This window comes from Mytilus californianus, unplaced genomic scaffold (assembly GCF_021869535.1).
Source record: "Mytilus californianus isolate M0D057914Y unplaced genomic scaffold, xbMytCali1.0.p SCAF_12, whole genome shotgun sequence".
NCBI lineage: Eukaryota > Metazoa > Mollusca > Bivalvia > Mytilida > Mytilidae > Mytilus > Mytilus californianus.
In genome coordinates, this window is record NW_026262604.1 from 42,903,588 (window position 1) to 42,920,403 (window position 16,816).

The window sequence follows — 16,816 nt, forward strand, 5'->3', positions numbered from 1 at the left end:
ATATACACATATGTCTCTGATGTTGCTTTTCTGTCATATATGATATACAGCATTTAGCAACGTGTCGACCACCTCAATATTTTGGGGGTGAAATCATGGATTTTTTTAAAAGGTCAAATTCAATTATTTATTTTCACGCTGTGTTTAATTTGGGTGCAACAGTACGTGAAGGTAAATTCCTGGGTGGAAGGGCAAAAAGGAGGGGTGATTATATATGTAAATCCGCAAATGATAAAAAAGACTTCCCCAACGTTTAGCCCCAAATTATCAATTTTTAATAATATTAGGATTGAAATAGTTTGATTAAAAATCTTTCAAGCCAGTCTCATTTAATGAAGAATTCTCAACCACGGGAAGTGGGGGTCGATCTAAACATGGGATTTTGGGTACGGTAGTGCAGCTGGGAAAACACCCAAGTTTCACAATTTAAACCTTGAGAAAAAAATCACGAAACTTAATATGTTCCCGATGGCAAAATCATGACCCATTCATAGTTTTCTCAGTAATCACATATTATACAATATAAATAAGAAGATGGTGTATGAGCGCCAATGAGACAACTCTCCATCCATGTACAAGTTTTGATACATGTATCTTAATGTGAATAAAACCGATAAAACAGCATTTAAACAAACATCTATTATAATTCGGAGGATGAAAATTACTGACCCATTGATATTTGACCTCAGTGAAATTCAGTGTATGCCATTAGTATAATCTAAGTATAAAAAGGGGACCCATTCCAGCGGCACGTCTGTGTATACCTTCATTTAGTCATAGAACCCCAAATCTAGATTGAGACCCACGTGCGTGTCCTCAATATCCCAGTTCTGAAATATAGTCCCATTTATGTGATTTATCTCAGGTGTACCACCCCTTTTTTCTTTCTAGGGCAATATTTTACCGCAAAAACTGTTATCATTCAAAACGACGTGTGAAAACTTAACACTTAGGCAGTAAGCAGCGGTATGTACGACTCCCCTGAAAATAAACGTTCGCCCCTCTGCCGGTTTCATTTGATTTGTTCCAACCAAAACAATGAAATTCAGATGCATGCAAACTTTGCATCACACAAACATATTATAAGACATTTGGTAGAGATTTATGTTAAAGTTATAAAATAAATACTTATTTCGTTTCATTTCGTTTCGTTTTGCTGTATTTCGTTTCGTTTTGCTGTATTTCGTTTCGTTTTGCGCTATTTCGTTTCGTTTTGTTTTGTTCCGTTCCGTTTCTAGTTCGTTTCGCTCTTTACAGGTACCCTATTAAAGGGGCATTAGCTGTCAAATTCATGTTCACCGATTTAACTCAAATTCTCATATTTGATTTATAAAATACTAAAACGTATATCCAAACTATAAAAAAGTCTAAAATAAACAATTTACAATGCATGCGATCCGTAATGTGTATCAGCATTTCGTGTGTATTTTAGTCTAGACGCCATCTAATTTACTATCACGGTGACCTCCGAGGACTGCCGACGGTCATATAGCCCGATAAAAACATAAAATAGATATAAATAGTTAACGAACTCGTTAAGCTCGTATATTATGAAGCATTTGCTACAGCCTTTTCTATGACGGTATCACTATAATTTGTCTTAATAATATAAATATTATATTAGGATTATATGTTAAAAACAAAAGAAAAAGTAAGAACAAAAGAAAATACAATATCAATTTCAGGTTCTCACAAACCGACAATTATGGTCATATTATTAGAAATTAATAAAAACAAACAAAAGACACACTATTCTCATGTATTTCAAAAAAAGAATCGTGTGCTAAATGTTTTCTATGACGATGTCACTAAAATTTGTACTAGAGAATATTGTCAGTTAGACAAACACACACAGAATATTGTACTAAAATATATGCACAACCCTGCACTATTGTTTCGCTGACAATCTCTGTTCTTAAAACCAAATCAAACAATTGCATTGTTTCATTAATATACTGGTTTTAATATTTTTCTTATATATATTAAATGTATATATATCATAATAGGCAACTAAGGGTGAAGGTAGGGGTGATTTATCATTCAATGACAGAAGCTGTTTTTTTCCTCGTCAGTGACGGAGGAATCATTAAATACCAGTATGCCTTTTGAATGTTATTCGGAATAATATACGCGACCGTTATGGAAAAGGAACGGCTACAAAATCTAAATCCATGTCCTCTAGATTCTTATTAAAAAAAAGATGTGGTATGATCGCCAATGAGACAACTATCCACCAAAGTTCAAATAAAGCGGATGTAAGCAATTATAGGCACCAACAATGAGAAAAAACCATATGGTATAGTCTGCTATAAAAGGCCCTAACATGAAAAATATGACACAATTCAATTGAGAAACTTAACGGGATAATTTATAACAAAACAATTTACCATGAACAAATATGACAGACTAGAACGACAACCACTTAACTACAGGCTCCTGACTTTGGACAGGCACATCATTGAAAGAATGTGGCAGGGTTAGACATGTTTGTGAGCGCTCAACCCTCCCCTAACCTGGGACAGTGGTGTAACAGCACAATATTAGAACAAGCTATACAAATCAGTTGAAAAAGGCTTACCTCATCAGATCGATACATAGAAAAACATCAAACAACAAGAATGTGTCCATAGTACACGGATGCCCCACTCGTACTATCATTTTCTATGTTCAGTGGACCGTGGAGTTGGGGTAAAAACTCTAATTTAGCATTAAAATTAGAAAGATCATATGTTATATATTTAGATATATGTATTATATTTATATGTGTAATTCAGTTTCACATGGATCAAATTCTACTGAAGATGAGACCCATTTCACAGTAAGTTGTCCTTTATATAACGAACAGAGAAAATTATTATGGGATGAAGTAAACAGTTTTTGTAATAATTTTAAAGAATTACCCAAGGATAAAAAATATTTCTGGCTGTTCACAAATGAGCATTTACCAACTCTTATGTGCCTAGGCAATTATATAATTAAGTGTTTAGAAATAAGATCCAGGTGGATACAAAATATATAAAATAATATTTAATTATTATGAAATTATTGTTATAGTTATGTAAGACACATGATGTGTTAGGCTCTGATCCTGTCCATAATATGATAGTATTATATTAGGATCTAGTTTTTCTTTTTTCCAATCATATTGTGCTTAACATTGTTGTAAATGATGCCCTTTATGGGTTCTTGATTAGATTAATAAAATTCTTATCTTATCTTATGTTAATTATACCTATTGTACAAGTGATGTCCGGAAACGCCTTTTTATTTACGCTCTCTCTTTTATTAAATGTCGTAACGTAAGAAGTGTTTTTATACTGAGCTAGTCACAACCCCAAAACTAAAGTTGAAAGACGAGACCCATATCGTCACATGGTGGTGAGACCCTAAAAAGAATATCTGGACACTTTTACTACATTTTTGAGAATATTTGTGCAGTTTTCAAGACAATTAATTTATTTTTAAAATGTGCTCCCGAGCACGTAGACCCCGTACACGAGGACTGGACACGTGGTTGATTCGTCAATATGAATAAATAATGAGAGCTTTTTGACCAGTGACTTATACGACCAAATATTAATTCATTTTATAACAAAATTTCCACGCAAACAATAGGGAACATGTGTACTAAGTTTCAAGTTGATTGGTCCTTAACTTCATCAAAAACTACCTTGACCACAAACTTTAACTTGAGCTGAAGCGGGACAGACGGACGGACAAACGGACGGACGCACAGACCGAAAAACATAATGCCCCTATACTATCGTAGGTGGGGCATAAAACACAGACAGGACGTGGCAGGGTATTCATCCATCCCTCACCACTAACAACAAAAAGGACACTAAATACAGAACTGAGAGTACTGACAGTTACTGACAGCTAGTTCAAAGCCAATAACAACTAACAAAAAAATCATGTATCTAAGACTAGTAAAATAGAAATCAATACACGTCCAACATTCAGTGGGTTTAGTTTAAAGACGTCATCAAGGGCATACGATATATAGTTTTGATCCCGGCACGTGGAATATTTGATGAAAGTTTTCTTACAATTAAGCTATTTTTCACCAGGTCAATTCAGATATGTAATTAGAAATTAATTTCCCTTCATGTGCTATTTTTAGAGATAAATGGGGTCAAAATTTTAGACATTTACTTGGACATTTCTAAAAACATATTTTAAACTTTTTTTTTTTAAAAGATAAACGCAAGCGGATTTTTTGCAAAAGCATCTGGAATATATTTTCTATATACGTACTGTGCTTTGAATTTTTGAAACAATTTGACCTTAGGAAATTATTCATTTTTACCACATTTTCATTGTTTTAGTCAAAGAACGGCATTTTTGCTGTATTTATCTAATTTCAAAAAAATTTCATCGGTGATTTGTTCATTAAATTTGGCACAAATAATTGTCATACATAATCAAGCCAAACGTCATTTTTAAAAAGAGGGGCCCATAAACTTGTTTTTCAAGTTAAATCAGTTTGAATGATAAAAATCAGTCAAAAATACAAAGCACGCTTATATAGAAAATATATTCCAGATGCTTTTGCAAAAATCCACTTGCGTTTATCTTTTAAAACAAAAAAGTTAAATATGTTTTTCGAAATGTCCAAGAAACCGAAATTGCCAGAGATCAAAGGAAGTGGATTTTAGCAAGTATAGGGAATAGTGCATCTGTAACAATAAGTAAAACCCATAACATATAGTCAGCTATAAAAGAGGGTCTGTATTGGGTATACAGAATAGAGAATAATTGGCAAATTAAGGGACCGGAATAGTAGGCCAAATATAAAGAATAGAGAATAATGGGGTGCTGAAAATTTGTCTTGTTGGGTTTGTTTTGTTGTGCCTTTGAATTGTTGTCGCATTGACGTATCTATCCCACATCCCTCATTATTCGTTTATTGTTTGACCATAAGTCTGTCAGGCTGTTTGTTTTCTTATTTGAATTGAGTTTTTTTTCCACATTTGTCAGGTCGAGTCCTTTTATAAGGGTCTGGATGGGGATCCTTCTTTTTAGTATTCCTTAATTATTAAGGTATTTTTTCTCTATTATTCACTCTTTTTTTACCATTATTCTCTTTTCTTTATATTTCAGCACCCCATTATTCTCATTTCTTTATATTTATAAACAACTATTCTGCTCCGTATGCCAATTATTCTCTATTCTGTAAACCCAATACAGACCCTCTTTTATAGCTGACTGATTGTTATGGGTTTTACTTATTGTTACAGATGCACTATAACCTATACTTGCTAAAATCCACTTCCTTTGGTCTCTGGTGGATATTTGTCTAATTTGCAATCATGCCACAACATCCTATTGACAATCACACCACAACATTCTATTGGCAATCATACCATTACATTCTATTGACAATCATAACACAACATCCTAGTGACAATCATACCACTGCATCCTATTGATAATCATACCACAACATCCTATTGACAATCATACCACAACATCCTATTGACAATCATACCACAACGTCCTATTGACAATCATATTACAACATCCTATTGACAATCATGTAACAACATCATATTGAAAATCATACCACAACATCCTAATCCTATTGACAATCATACCACATTATCCTATTGTCATTTGACAATCATACCACAACGTCCAATTGACAATCATACCACAACATCCTATTGACCCTCATACCACAACATCCTAGTGATAATAATTCCACAACATCTAATTGACAATCATACCACAACAGCCTACTGACAATCATACCACTATATCCTATCGACAATCATACCACAACATCCTATTGACACTTATACCACAACATCATATTGACACTCATACCACAACATCCTATTGGCAATCATACCACAACATCCTATTGACAATAATACCACAACATCCTATTGACAATCATACCACAACATCCTATTGGCAATCACATTCTATCGACACTCATACCACAACATCCTATTGACATTCATACCACAACATCCTATTGACAATCATACCACAACATCCTATTGACAATCATACCACAACATCCTATTGACAATCATATCACAACATCCTATTGACAATCATGTAACAACATCATATTGAAAATCATACCACAACATCCTAATCCTATTGACGATCATACCACATTATCCTATTGTCATTTGACAATCATACCACAACGTCCAATTGACAATCATACCACAACATCCTATTGACCCTCATACCACAACATCCTAGTGATAATAATTCCACAACATCTAATTGACAATCATACCACAACAGCCTACTGACAATCATACCACTATATCCTATCGACAATCATACCACAACATCCTATTGACACTTATACCACAACATCATATTGACACTCATACCGCAACATCCTATTGGCAATCATACCACAACATCCTATTGACAATAATACCACAACATCCTATTGGCAATCACATTATATCGACACTCATACCACAACATCCCATTGACATTCATACCACAACATCCTATTGACAATCATACCACAAGATCCTATTGACAATCATACCATAACATCCTATCTACAATCATACTACAACATCCTATTGACAATCATACCACACCATCCAATTGACAATCATACCACAACATTCTTTTGACAATCATATGACAACATCCTATTGACAATAATACCACAACATCCTATTGACTATCATACCACACCATCCAATTGACAATCATACCACAACATTCTTTTGACAATCATATGACAACATCCTATTGACAATAATACCACAACATCCTATTGACAATCATACCACAACTTTATTGACAATTATACCCCAACATCCTATTTACAACCATACCGCTACATCCTATTGACAATCATACCACAACATCCTATTGACAATCATACCACAACTTTATTGACAATTATACCCCAACATCCTATTGACAATCATACCGCTACATCCTATTGACAATCATACCACAACATCCTATTGACAATCATACCACAACATCCTATTGACATTCATACCATAACATCCTATTGACAATAATACCACAACATCCTATTGACAATCATACCACAACATCCTTTTGACAATCATACCATAACATCCTATTGACAATCATACCATAACATCCTATTGACAATCATACAATAACATCCTATTGACAATCATACCACAACATCCTATTGACAATCATACCACAACATCCTATTGACAATCATACCACATCATCCAATTGACAATCATACCACAACATCCTATTGACAATCATACCACAACATCCTAGTGATAATAATTCCACAACATCTAATTGACAATCATACCACAACAGCCTACTGACAATCATACCACTATATCCTATCGACAATCATACCACAACATCCTATTGACAATCATACCACAACATCCTATTGACAATCATACCACACCATCCAATTGACAATCAAACCATAACATCTTATTGACAATCATACCACAACATCCTATTGACAATCATACCACAACATCCTATTGACAATCATACCACATCATCCAATTGACAATCATACCACAACATCCTATTGACAATCATACCACAACATCCTATTGACAATCATACCATAACATCCTATTGACAATCATACCACAACATCCTATTGACAACAATACCACAACATCCTATTGACAATCATACCCCAACATCTTATTGACAATCATACCACTACATCCTATTGACAATCATACCACAACATCCTATTGACAATCATACCACAACATCCTATTGACAATCATACCATAATATCCTATTGACAATAATACCACAACATCTAATTGACAATCATACCACAACATCTTATTTTTATGCACACACTGTATATACATTTATAAAGTACATAAGTCATATTTATCATGGTTTACTTAAATGAATTTACCACTGAAATGTCAAAAATGTCTGTACCAAGTCAGGCAGTCGTTTTCACTTGTTTTGTTGATTGATAATATTGCTTTTCATGTTTTGTCACCTTTTTATGGACTTCCCCTGTTTGAATTTGCCTTGGAGTTTCGTGTTTTTGTTTATACTTTTTTGTGATACATACTTTCAACGACATTATACCATGTATACATGTACATACTTTAATGACATTTCAATACATGTACATACTTTTAATGACATTATAATATATTACATACTTTTAATGACATCATAATACGTTACATACTTTTAATGACATAATACAATTATTGACTTTTGATGAGGTTGATACAATGATTTATTAACCCAAGAGATATAATATTCATCGAGGCCAATGACAAATCATGTATACATATCAAAATTTTTATTAAATAATATCTCAAAATGACCATATAGCCATTCCTTTTTTCCTTTTCAATTTTTTTTTTAAAGCAGAGAGAAAAGTTTACTTTTTCTCCAACATATATTCTTGTGTTTTAATGTGAATTTTTTGCTGTGGCACTTCCAACATAAACACTACATTAGTAAATTCTGGCTCTGACATTGAAGATGATTATCATGATGGAGTAATGGTTATTGTTCAGTGGCAAATATTACATGAAACCAGAATTCTAGCATGTTAATGTAATGTGAGTATGCAAATATATCACCCTACCCCACACAAAGTATTTACTCTTACTCCTACATGTACCGGTAGCTTGCAAGCCTTAGAGAGAAGCAATAAATATCATTAATATATGAACAATGATGAATGTAAAAATTCTCTTTTCTAATTGGCTGAAAACATAGGGAATCTTCTTTGATCAAACATTATATTCACAGCAGAAAAAAGCATTAGAGGTTAGTATGAGATTTAGAACAGCTAACATATAAATATAGACCTTTAAATAGAATTTTTCCTAGAAAACCTCAAAAATGTAGGTTTATGACGTCATTAAAATTCTTTTTTTTTCTTCTTCTTTTTTTAATTTAATTTGTTTGAGAAAATTTAATTCAATATTTCAACTTACATGACTATTAAAATTTAGCAACTGTCAAAGCAGATAATATATAAAGTGTATAAAGAACACGGAACATCTTCTAGAAAATTGATGGATAAATAAAAAATAATATGATAAAACAATTGTTGACTTTTGAAATCATTTGATTGTGACAATGATTTATCAACTATAAAATAACATGAATAAAGTTAAACACGGTCAGTGTGCAGTCTCATGCGTCTCTGAAAATCATGTCGCTAGCCAAGCCCTTTATCACATTTGCCACATTTTATGATGATTCTCACGTGAGGCTGTAAATTAAAACTAACAAAACCCTAAACCTCAAAAACTTATAACTAGTGTGTGTCTCTCTGCTATGACTCCGACTGATTTCTTTACTGCACAAAATGTAAATACACAACATACACATTTACAAGGTTATGGTTAATCACCAGTGTGTGTCCGTACATGTTTATCTCTGCTAGTACTTTGACTAAACCATTTTCCACAAACATCACATTTATAAGGTTTATCACCAGTGTGTGTTCTCATGTGCTTTTGTAAGTCATTACTTTGAATGAATTCTTTATCACATTTCTCACATTTATGAGGTTTATCACCAGTGTGTGTTCTCATGTGTCTCTGTAAGTTCCCACTTTCACCAAACCCTCTTCCACATACACTGCATTTAAAAGGTTTATCGCCAGTATGTGTATTAATGTGTCTTTTCAAGTGTTGCTCCCTACTAAAGTCTTTTCCACAATCTCCACATTTATAAGGTTTATATCCAGTGTGTATTTTCCCATGTCTATGTAAGTTCTGACTTGTACTAAACCCTTTACCACAAACTTTACATTCATGGGGCTTATCACCAGTATGTATCCTCGTGTGCCCCTTTAAGTGCTGACTCATACTAAACTTTTTCCCACATACATCACATTTATAAGGTTTATCTCCAGTATGTGTTCTCATGTGTTTCTCTATGTCACATTTTTGTAAAAATTCTTTATCACATTCATCGCATTTAAAAGGCTTATCACCTGTGTGTGTTCTCATGTGTCTCTGTAAGTGACCCCTCTGACTAAATCTTTTACCACATACATCACACATAGATTGATCCCCACTGTGTGTTCTTTTGTGTGTCTGTGACATGATTTTAACTAAAACTTTGATCACATATATCACATTTGACAATGTGTTCTCACATGTGCATCTAACTTTCAACACTAGTTTATCACAATGTACACATATGATTATTTCCTCAAGTATGAAATCTGGTGTGTTGCTTTATGATCTGACCTGTATTCTACAATAGTCTTATACATGTATGATGTATATAGGGAGACTTCTCAGACATTTATGGAACTATCTGTATTTTGGTGCCGGACATTTATTTTCTTCATGTTCTTTGTAAATTTTCTTCTCTGCCTTTTATTTTCTCCAACTGGCCTGCATTCTGAATAAGAGAAGATAATCATTAAAATTTAAGAAGCACCATGTTTGTACAAAAGCTGAGATGTAATCTTTATGGCTTTGTACTATCCAGTACATCAAGTACATATAGAAGAAAGTATTTTGTTCAGAAATGCAGAAACAAAAGGTTATCTTATTTTTTTCACATCACCTTTGCCATGTACAAATGAAGCATTCAAATTTCTCTGAAATCCCTGCCTTTTAAATATTTTTTATGTATTTTAGTGGCCTTTTTAAAAATGGAGACCAATCAAACATAGTGTTCACTAAGTTTCTTATTAGAGGAGGAAGACGGAGTATCCAGAGACAACTGTCCCAAGTCAGGATCCTGCAACTAGAGGTTGTCGTTTGTTGCTGTATACAACTTATTTATTTTTCTTTCATTGCTTTGTACATAAATCAGGCAGGTAGTTTTCTCGTTTTAATGATTTACATTTGTCATTTCAGGGTGTTTTATAGCTGGCAATGAGGTATCAGTTTTGTTCATAGTTGAAGGCAATACAGTGACCTATAGTGACGGTAGTTGTTAAGTTCTGTCACTTGGTCTCTGCTGGAGAGTTGTCTTAATGACAATCATACCTTGGGGCATAATAAACAAGTGAAACCGCGAGCTTCTGCTCACTGATGATACCCCCTCCCAAATATGCATTTGTTGTTGAGTGATGAATCTGAAAACACATCACACGGTATAGATGACTTATATAAACCCTGAAACCAAATTTCAGAAATCCTTGTATTGTAGTTCCTGAGAAAAATGTGACGAAATTTTTCAACTTGGCTATCATGTGTAAAATTATACAAGTGTTCGGTAAACAGGAAGTTGTTGAGTGATGAATCTGAAAATGCATCACACAGTATAGCTGACTAATATACACCCTGAAACCAAATTTAAGAAATTTTTATAATGTAGTTCCTGAAAAGGATGCAACGAAAATATCCATGGGACGGACAGACGGACTGATGGATGGACTGACGGATGGACGGACAGAGGTAAAACAATATACCCCCACTTTTTTTTAAAGAGGGGGTATAATTATAGTATAATAGTCCCAGTCATACCACATTCTTGTGTTAGTCCAATTATGCTTTATTGTTGTGAAATATGGTCACTTAGTATTGTAAAGAACAACAGAATACTTGAGTCACAGCATTTATCAATGGAATCAGTAAAACTTCAAATCAAATTTGTAGAGAGTCTAATTAGAGTTAATTCTAAGGCAGTAACATAGCTGTATTAGCTGTATTAGGAATGTTCCCTATTGGTATTCAAGCTCTTAAGTCTTCTGTAGGATCCTGGCTGCATATTTTAAACTCAAAGGAGTCTTTACTATATAAAGTTTATAAACATGATAAAGTTAACCAGCAACTACCTGATGGATTTGTTTCAAAAATCAAAATTTTATTCTTGAAATAAAATTTTCTCATGTTTGGGAAAATCAACATACTTTTTCTAAAAAACAATTACTTTCAGCTTGAGCGAAGAAGCTTAAGGAAAGTTACAACACATTTTGGAAAAATAGCTCTTTTAATGATGACAATTCAATGAATTCAAATTTATAAGTTAAGAACTTATAGAAAATTTAAAGTAAAGTATGAACTTGAAAAATATGTTTTATTAGATTTAGATAAAAATGTTATTAAAAATTATGACAAAATAAGAATCAGTAACAGCACGCTACATGTAGCTATTGAACATGGTAGGTATAATAAAACAGCTTTAGAAAATAGATTGTGCCCCCTATGTACATGATGTAATATAGAGGTGGAAGATGAATTCTATTTTGCAATAATATGTACATAACTCAATTACTCTAGAATGAAAATGTTTAATGAAATTTATGATATTGTTAACGTTCCTAGTTTTATTTTAATGAGCATGATGAGTAATGGGAAAAATTATACTTTATTTTCTCTTATAAACATGATAAAGAATATGACATTTTGATGATAATTGTTTATGGCATAAATGAGATGTTTAATTACAGAAACAATGTTAGAAATTGTGTATAAAGTTGACTATGAACTTGATTTTACATGTATATATCTTTTTTCTTTACCATAATCTAAATATGAATGAAGATAATATAAAGGGCCCTTAGGGGAGGCATGTCATCTAACATTTTAATATTATTTGTAAAGGTTACATATTTGTATTGTTTATTGTTTATCTGTTTTTGTATTTAGTAGGAATCCGATTGTTTGGATTTTATACTAATATCTTATCTGATCTTATATTTACCACATCTTATTTTTATATTAAAAATTAAATTTTATAGCCGAGTCTTTTTACTTTAAATGACACTTATTTATAGAAATGGAACAATATTTCCCCCAAAAAACTTATTACATGTATGATTTTGGGTTTGATAAGATTGAGAATGGAAATGGGGAATGTGTCATAGAGACAACAACCCGACCAAAGAGCAGAAAAATGTATCTTTAAAATATATATTTCAATCTTTTGAAGATTTCATAGGCTTTTAATTTCTCAATTTATAATCAATTTAGGACTATTCATTTATTGAACATGTTGAAATGCCAAACAGTGCCAGTTAAAATGTGGATTAAAAATAAATGGAGAATGTGTCTATGGGCCACAGATGCCCCCTCTTGTAAATATGCATGAGTCAACTTCCACACACAGATGCAGGATTCATGTAGTTAAGATCGTTTTGTGATTATACATGTTATAAGCATTGTGTATAAGTTTCATAATATTTGGTTGAGGCAAACTAAAGTTAAAGAACGATAACGACAGATTTCCATTTATAAAGGGGCATGCATAACTCAAGAACGGTATATTAGTGAAGCCACCCAATTTCAATCTTGATCTGTGTTTTGTGGTAATAAGCATTGTGTATAAGTTTTATAACATTTGGTTCAGGCAAACTAAAGTTAGAGAATGGAAATGAAAATTCAGCAATTTCTATGTTTATAAAGGGGCATAACTCATGACAGTAAAAGTGATGCCACCCAATTTCGAACTTGATCTGTTTTTTGTGGTAATAAGCATTGTGTATAAGTTTTATAACATTTGGTTGAGGCACACTTAAGTTAGAGAATGGAAACCAAATATTCAGCAATTTTTATGTTGATAAAGGAGCACAACTCATGAACATGATGAAAGGTTAAAGTGATGCCACCCAATTTCGAACTTGATCTGTATTTTGTGGTAATAAGCATTGTGTATATGTATTATAACATTTGGTTTAGGCAAACTAAAATAAGAGAACGGAAACCAAAAATTCAGCAATTTTTATGTTTATAAAGGGGCGTTACTCATAAACGGTAAAAGTGACTCCACCCAATTTCGAACTTGATCTGTATTTTGTGGTAACTAGACATCATTGAGATGGGAGCCATCTCTGTGGACCCCTCTGTGAATAACATGTGGTAAAAAAATAGTTTCTTTACCATAGGACATGGAGTTGTCATCTGAAACCAAAGTTTTTGACCTTGACCTTTGACCTAGGAAGTTGTACATACATTATGACATACCCTCTGGTGTTGGTTAATATACATGTCAAGTATAAACTTTGAAATCATTACGGTTTTCAAGATATAGAGCAGACACAATCTTTACCATAGGACATGGGGTTGTCAACTGAAACCAAAGTTTTTGACCTTGACCTTTGACCTAGGAAGTTGTACATATAATATGACACACCCTTCAGTCTTCAAGATGAACTGCTAAATCTACAGGCCCCGGAGCTCAATTTTTGAAAATTTTTAGTTAGATTCTGTTGGCTTGTAGATATGATTTTTACAGGCCCGAGAGCAATATTACAAGCCTGGGCTGCCTGGGCTGCCACTCAGCGTGAAGACTGAGTCCCTCTTGTATTGGTTAATATACATGTCAAGTAGAAACTTTGAAATCATAAAGGTTCTCAAGATATAAGAACGGACACGATCTTTACCATAGGAAATGGGGTTGTCAACTGAAACCAAAGTTTCTGACCTTGACCTTTGACTTAGGAAGTTGTACAAACATTATGACATGTATACCCTCTGTTGTTGGTTAATATACATGTCAAGTATAAAGTATGAAATCATAACTGTTCTATTGATATAGAGTGGACACAATTTGTTACAGACGGACAGATGGACAGACAGAAGTAATGAGACTGATCACTTTAGAGCGCCCCACCATTTGGCAGGGCTCTAATAAGCATTGTGTATAAGTGTTATAACATTTGGTTGAGGCAAACTAAAGTTAGAGAACGGAAACGAAAAATTCAGCAATTTTTATGTTTATAAAGGGTGTAACTAAGGATAAACAAGGAATGGTAAAAGTGACGCCACCCAATTAGTTTAGGCAAACTAAAGTTAGAGAACAGACACCAATTTTCAGGACGTTCGCTGGTACCGAACAGACAGGACGGCATTGGTTACACTTAATGCCCCCTTCGCTATGACAGGGGCATAGACAATAACTGTTTAGTGTCTTTATTTATCAGCTGTATTTGTACAAAGCTAAGAAACAGGTGTAATGCGAGCTTCAGCGAGCTATTACTCCTGTTTCGAGCTGAGTACAAATACAGCTGAAATAAAAATTAGCTGATATCAAAAGACACTAAACAGCTATTGTCTTTATTCTGCAATTAAATTTGTACATTTTTCCCCATCCCAATCGTTGAATTTGTTTTTGAAAGAAATCGACATGACTTAAACGCGGACCGCAATGAGGACCCCAAATTGAACTGTGACGTACATGTAAACAGTAATTTGACATAACTGTTCGCTCGCAATAGAAGTAGGATACCAGGAGACTATATACATCTAGTATATATATATATATATATCGCTTCGTGTTATCTGTACACCTGTATTGGTATAGTAGAAAGGTCGATTGCAGGATAAATAAAAATGTTGTTACCATGGTTACAGTAGAAAAATATTTTCGTTTGACATTTTCTTTTGGGAATCGTATGAAAACAGGACAACAGTGGCGGATCCAGAAATTTTCATGAGGGGGAGGGGGCACTGACTGACAAAGAGGGTGGCCGCTCCAGTCATGCTTTAGTCATGTTAGTGGTTCCCTAAATCATGTAAATAATCAACCGAATTTTTCCCACAAAAGGGGGGCCCTTTTTATGACAACACTTAAATTCATTACCCGAGTATATTCTCACCATATCAATATGTGTCATTGCATCATAAACACTGTTTCCAGTTATTCTAAAATAGCCTTGGAACTTGATTCACACAAAAAAGAAAAATGTTCACCGTGTTAATATCTAGGACGTTCCGGTTGGAATCAAGACAAATCGGAACAAATATAACTCGGACCAAGCCAACACGATACGATTAAAAAAATATGAAACGAACGAAACGAACGAAACACAACAAGAAAAGACGGAACGGAACTTACCGAAACGATACAAAAAATGTCAAGAAAAGACAGATTATTTATATATAATATAAATAACCATCATCTTCTTCTTTTAAAGAAAAAGAAAAAAAAAAAAAGACGAACTGATAGAAAATTGTGCATCTCTACCGCGGTCATGCTGATTTTTTTTTATAAGGGTCACAGAATAGAGAGTAATGGCAAAAAAAAAAAAAATAATGAACAGAGAAAAAATGAGCAAAAAACGTAATCAATAGAGAATAATAGGGTACAAAAGAATAAAAATAACTGTAGAAAAAAAAATGGGTAATATAACAGTGGCGGATCCAGAACTTTTCATAAGGGGGGGGGGGGGGGGGGGGGGGGGGGGGCGGGCCCCGCAGGGCCCCTTGGATCCGCCTATGTATAATTCTGATTACAGGAATGCATAATATACGCCACTTTCAATTTCGTGGTGGCTGGGACTATTATACTAACTATTATGTATTGTTAGTATAATAGTCCCAGGTTGTGGTCGGTTTTTATTGACGGAAATAGCAGGCCTGAGTGCCCGGAAAAAAAACCTAGATCTTTAATGAAATTAGCAAATTTCGAGAGAAGTATGTAATTCATGAGTAAAACTTTTCATTTTAATAAAGAATATTATGTGTTTTATCATATTTACGGCTGTATTTTACAAAAATCAGATTATTTTTGTTTTATTCAGCTTTTTAAATTTTGCCATATAAGGGTAGACAACTCAGATACAAGGGGAGATAACTCGATAAAGTAACTTTTGTAATAGAATGTGTTGTGAATTTACCTATTTTATTATGTAGCAAGAAAACGAGTTCCGTGACCCCATTTTTTCTTTTTCTTACCTGAAAGCATATTATTAGAGCTATATTCTCATATTTTATCTTAAAATTCTATGGTGTAGTTTTCTTTTTATCACCCAAACTTGCGATTTCCATGCATAATCTATACAAAATCTGACAATTTTGCTCAACCAGTGGCGTGAAAAATAGCGCGGTGACCCATACTTTTTATTATATTTAAAAAAAAAGCATGATATAAACTTCATTTTGACAAATTATCAAAAAATTCT

General features: G+C 33.4%; 1 protein-coding gene across 2 annotated transcripts; it reads right to left on the reverse strand.

Moving 5' to 3' along the window:
• Nucleotides 1–9,025: 9,025 nt before the first annotated feature.
• LOC127721849 (zinc finger protein 239-like) lies at nt 9,026–15,624 on the reverse strand. Of its 2 annotated transcripts, none has more exons than XM_052228653.1 (2): nt 15,512–15,624; nt 9,026–10,362 (listed from the first exon to the last, which is right to left on the reverse strand). In XM_052228653.1, exon 2 carries the CDS (start codon nt 10,056–10,058, stop codon nt 9,351–9,353), a length of 708 nt encoding a protein of 235 aa, XP_052084613.1. In that variant the 5' UTR covers nt 10,059–10,362; nt 15,512–15,624; the 3' UTR covers nt 9,026–9,350. The 2 variants fall into 2 exon arrangements, with proteins under 2 accessions (XP_052084613.1, XP_052084614.1); XM_052228654.1 differs by having other exon boundaries at nt 15,496–15,624.
• Between the last annotated feature and the right edge of the window lie 1,192 nt (nt 15,625–16,816).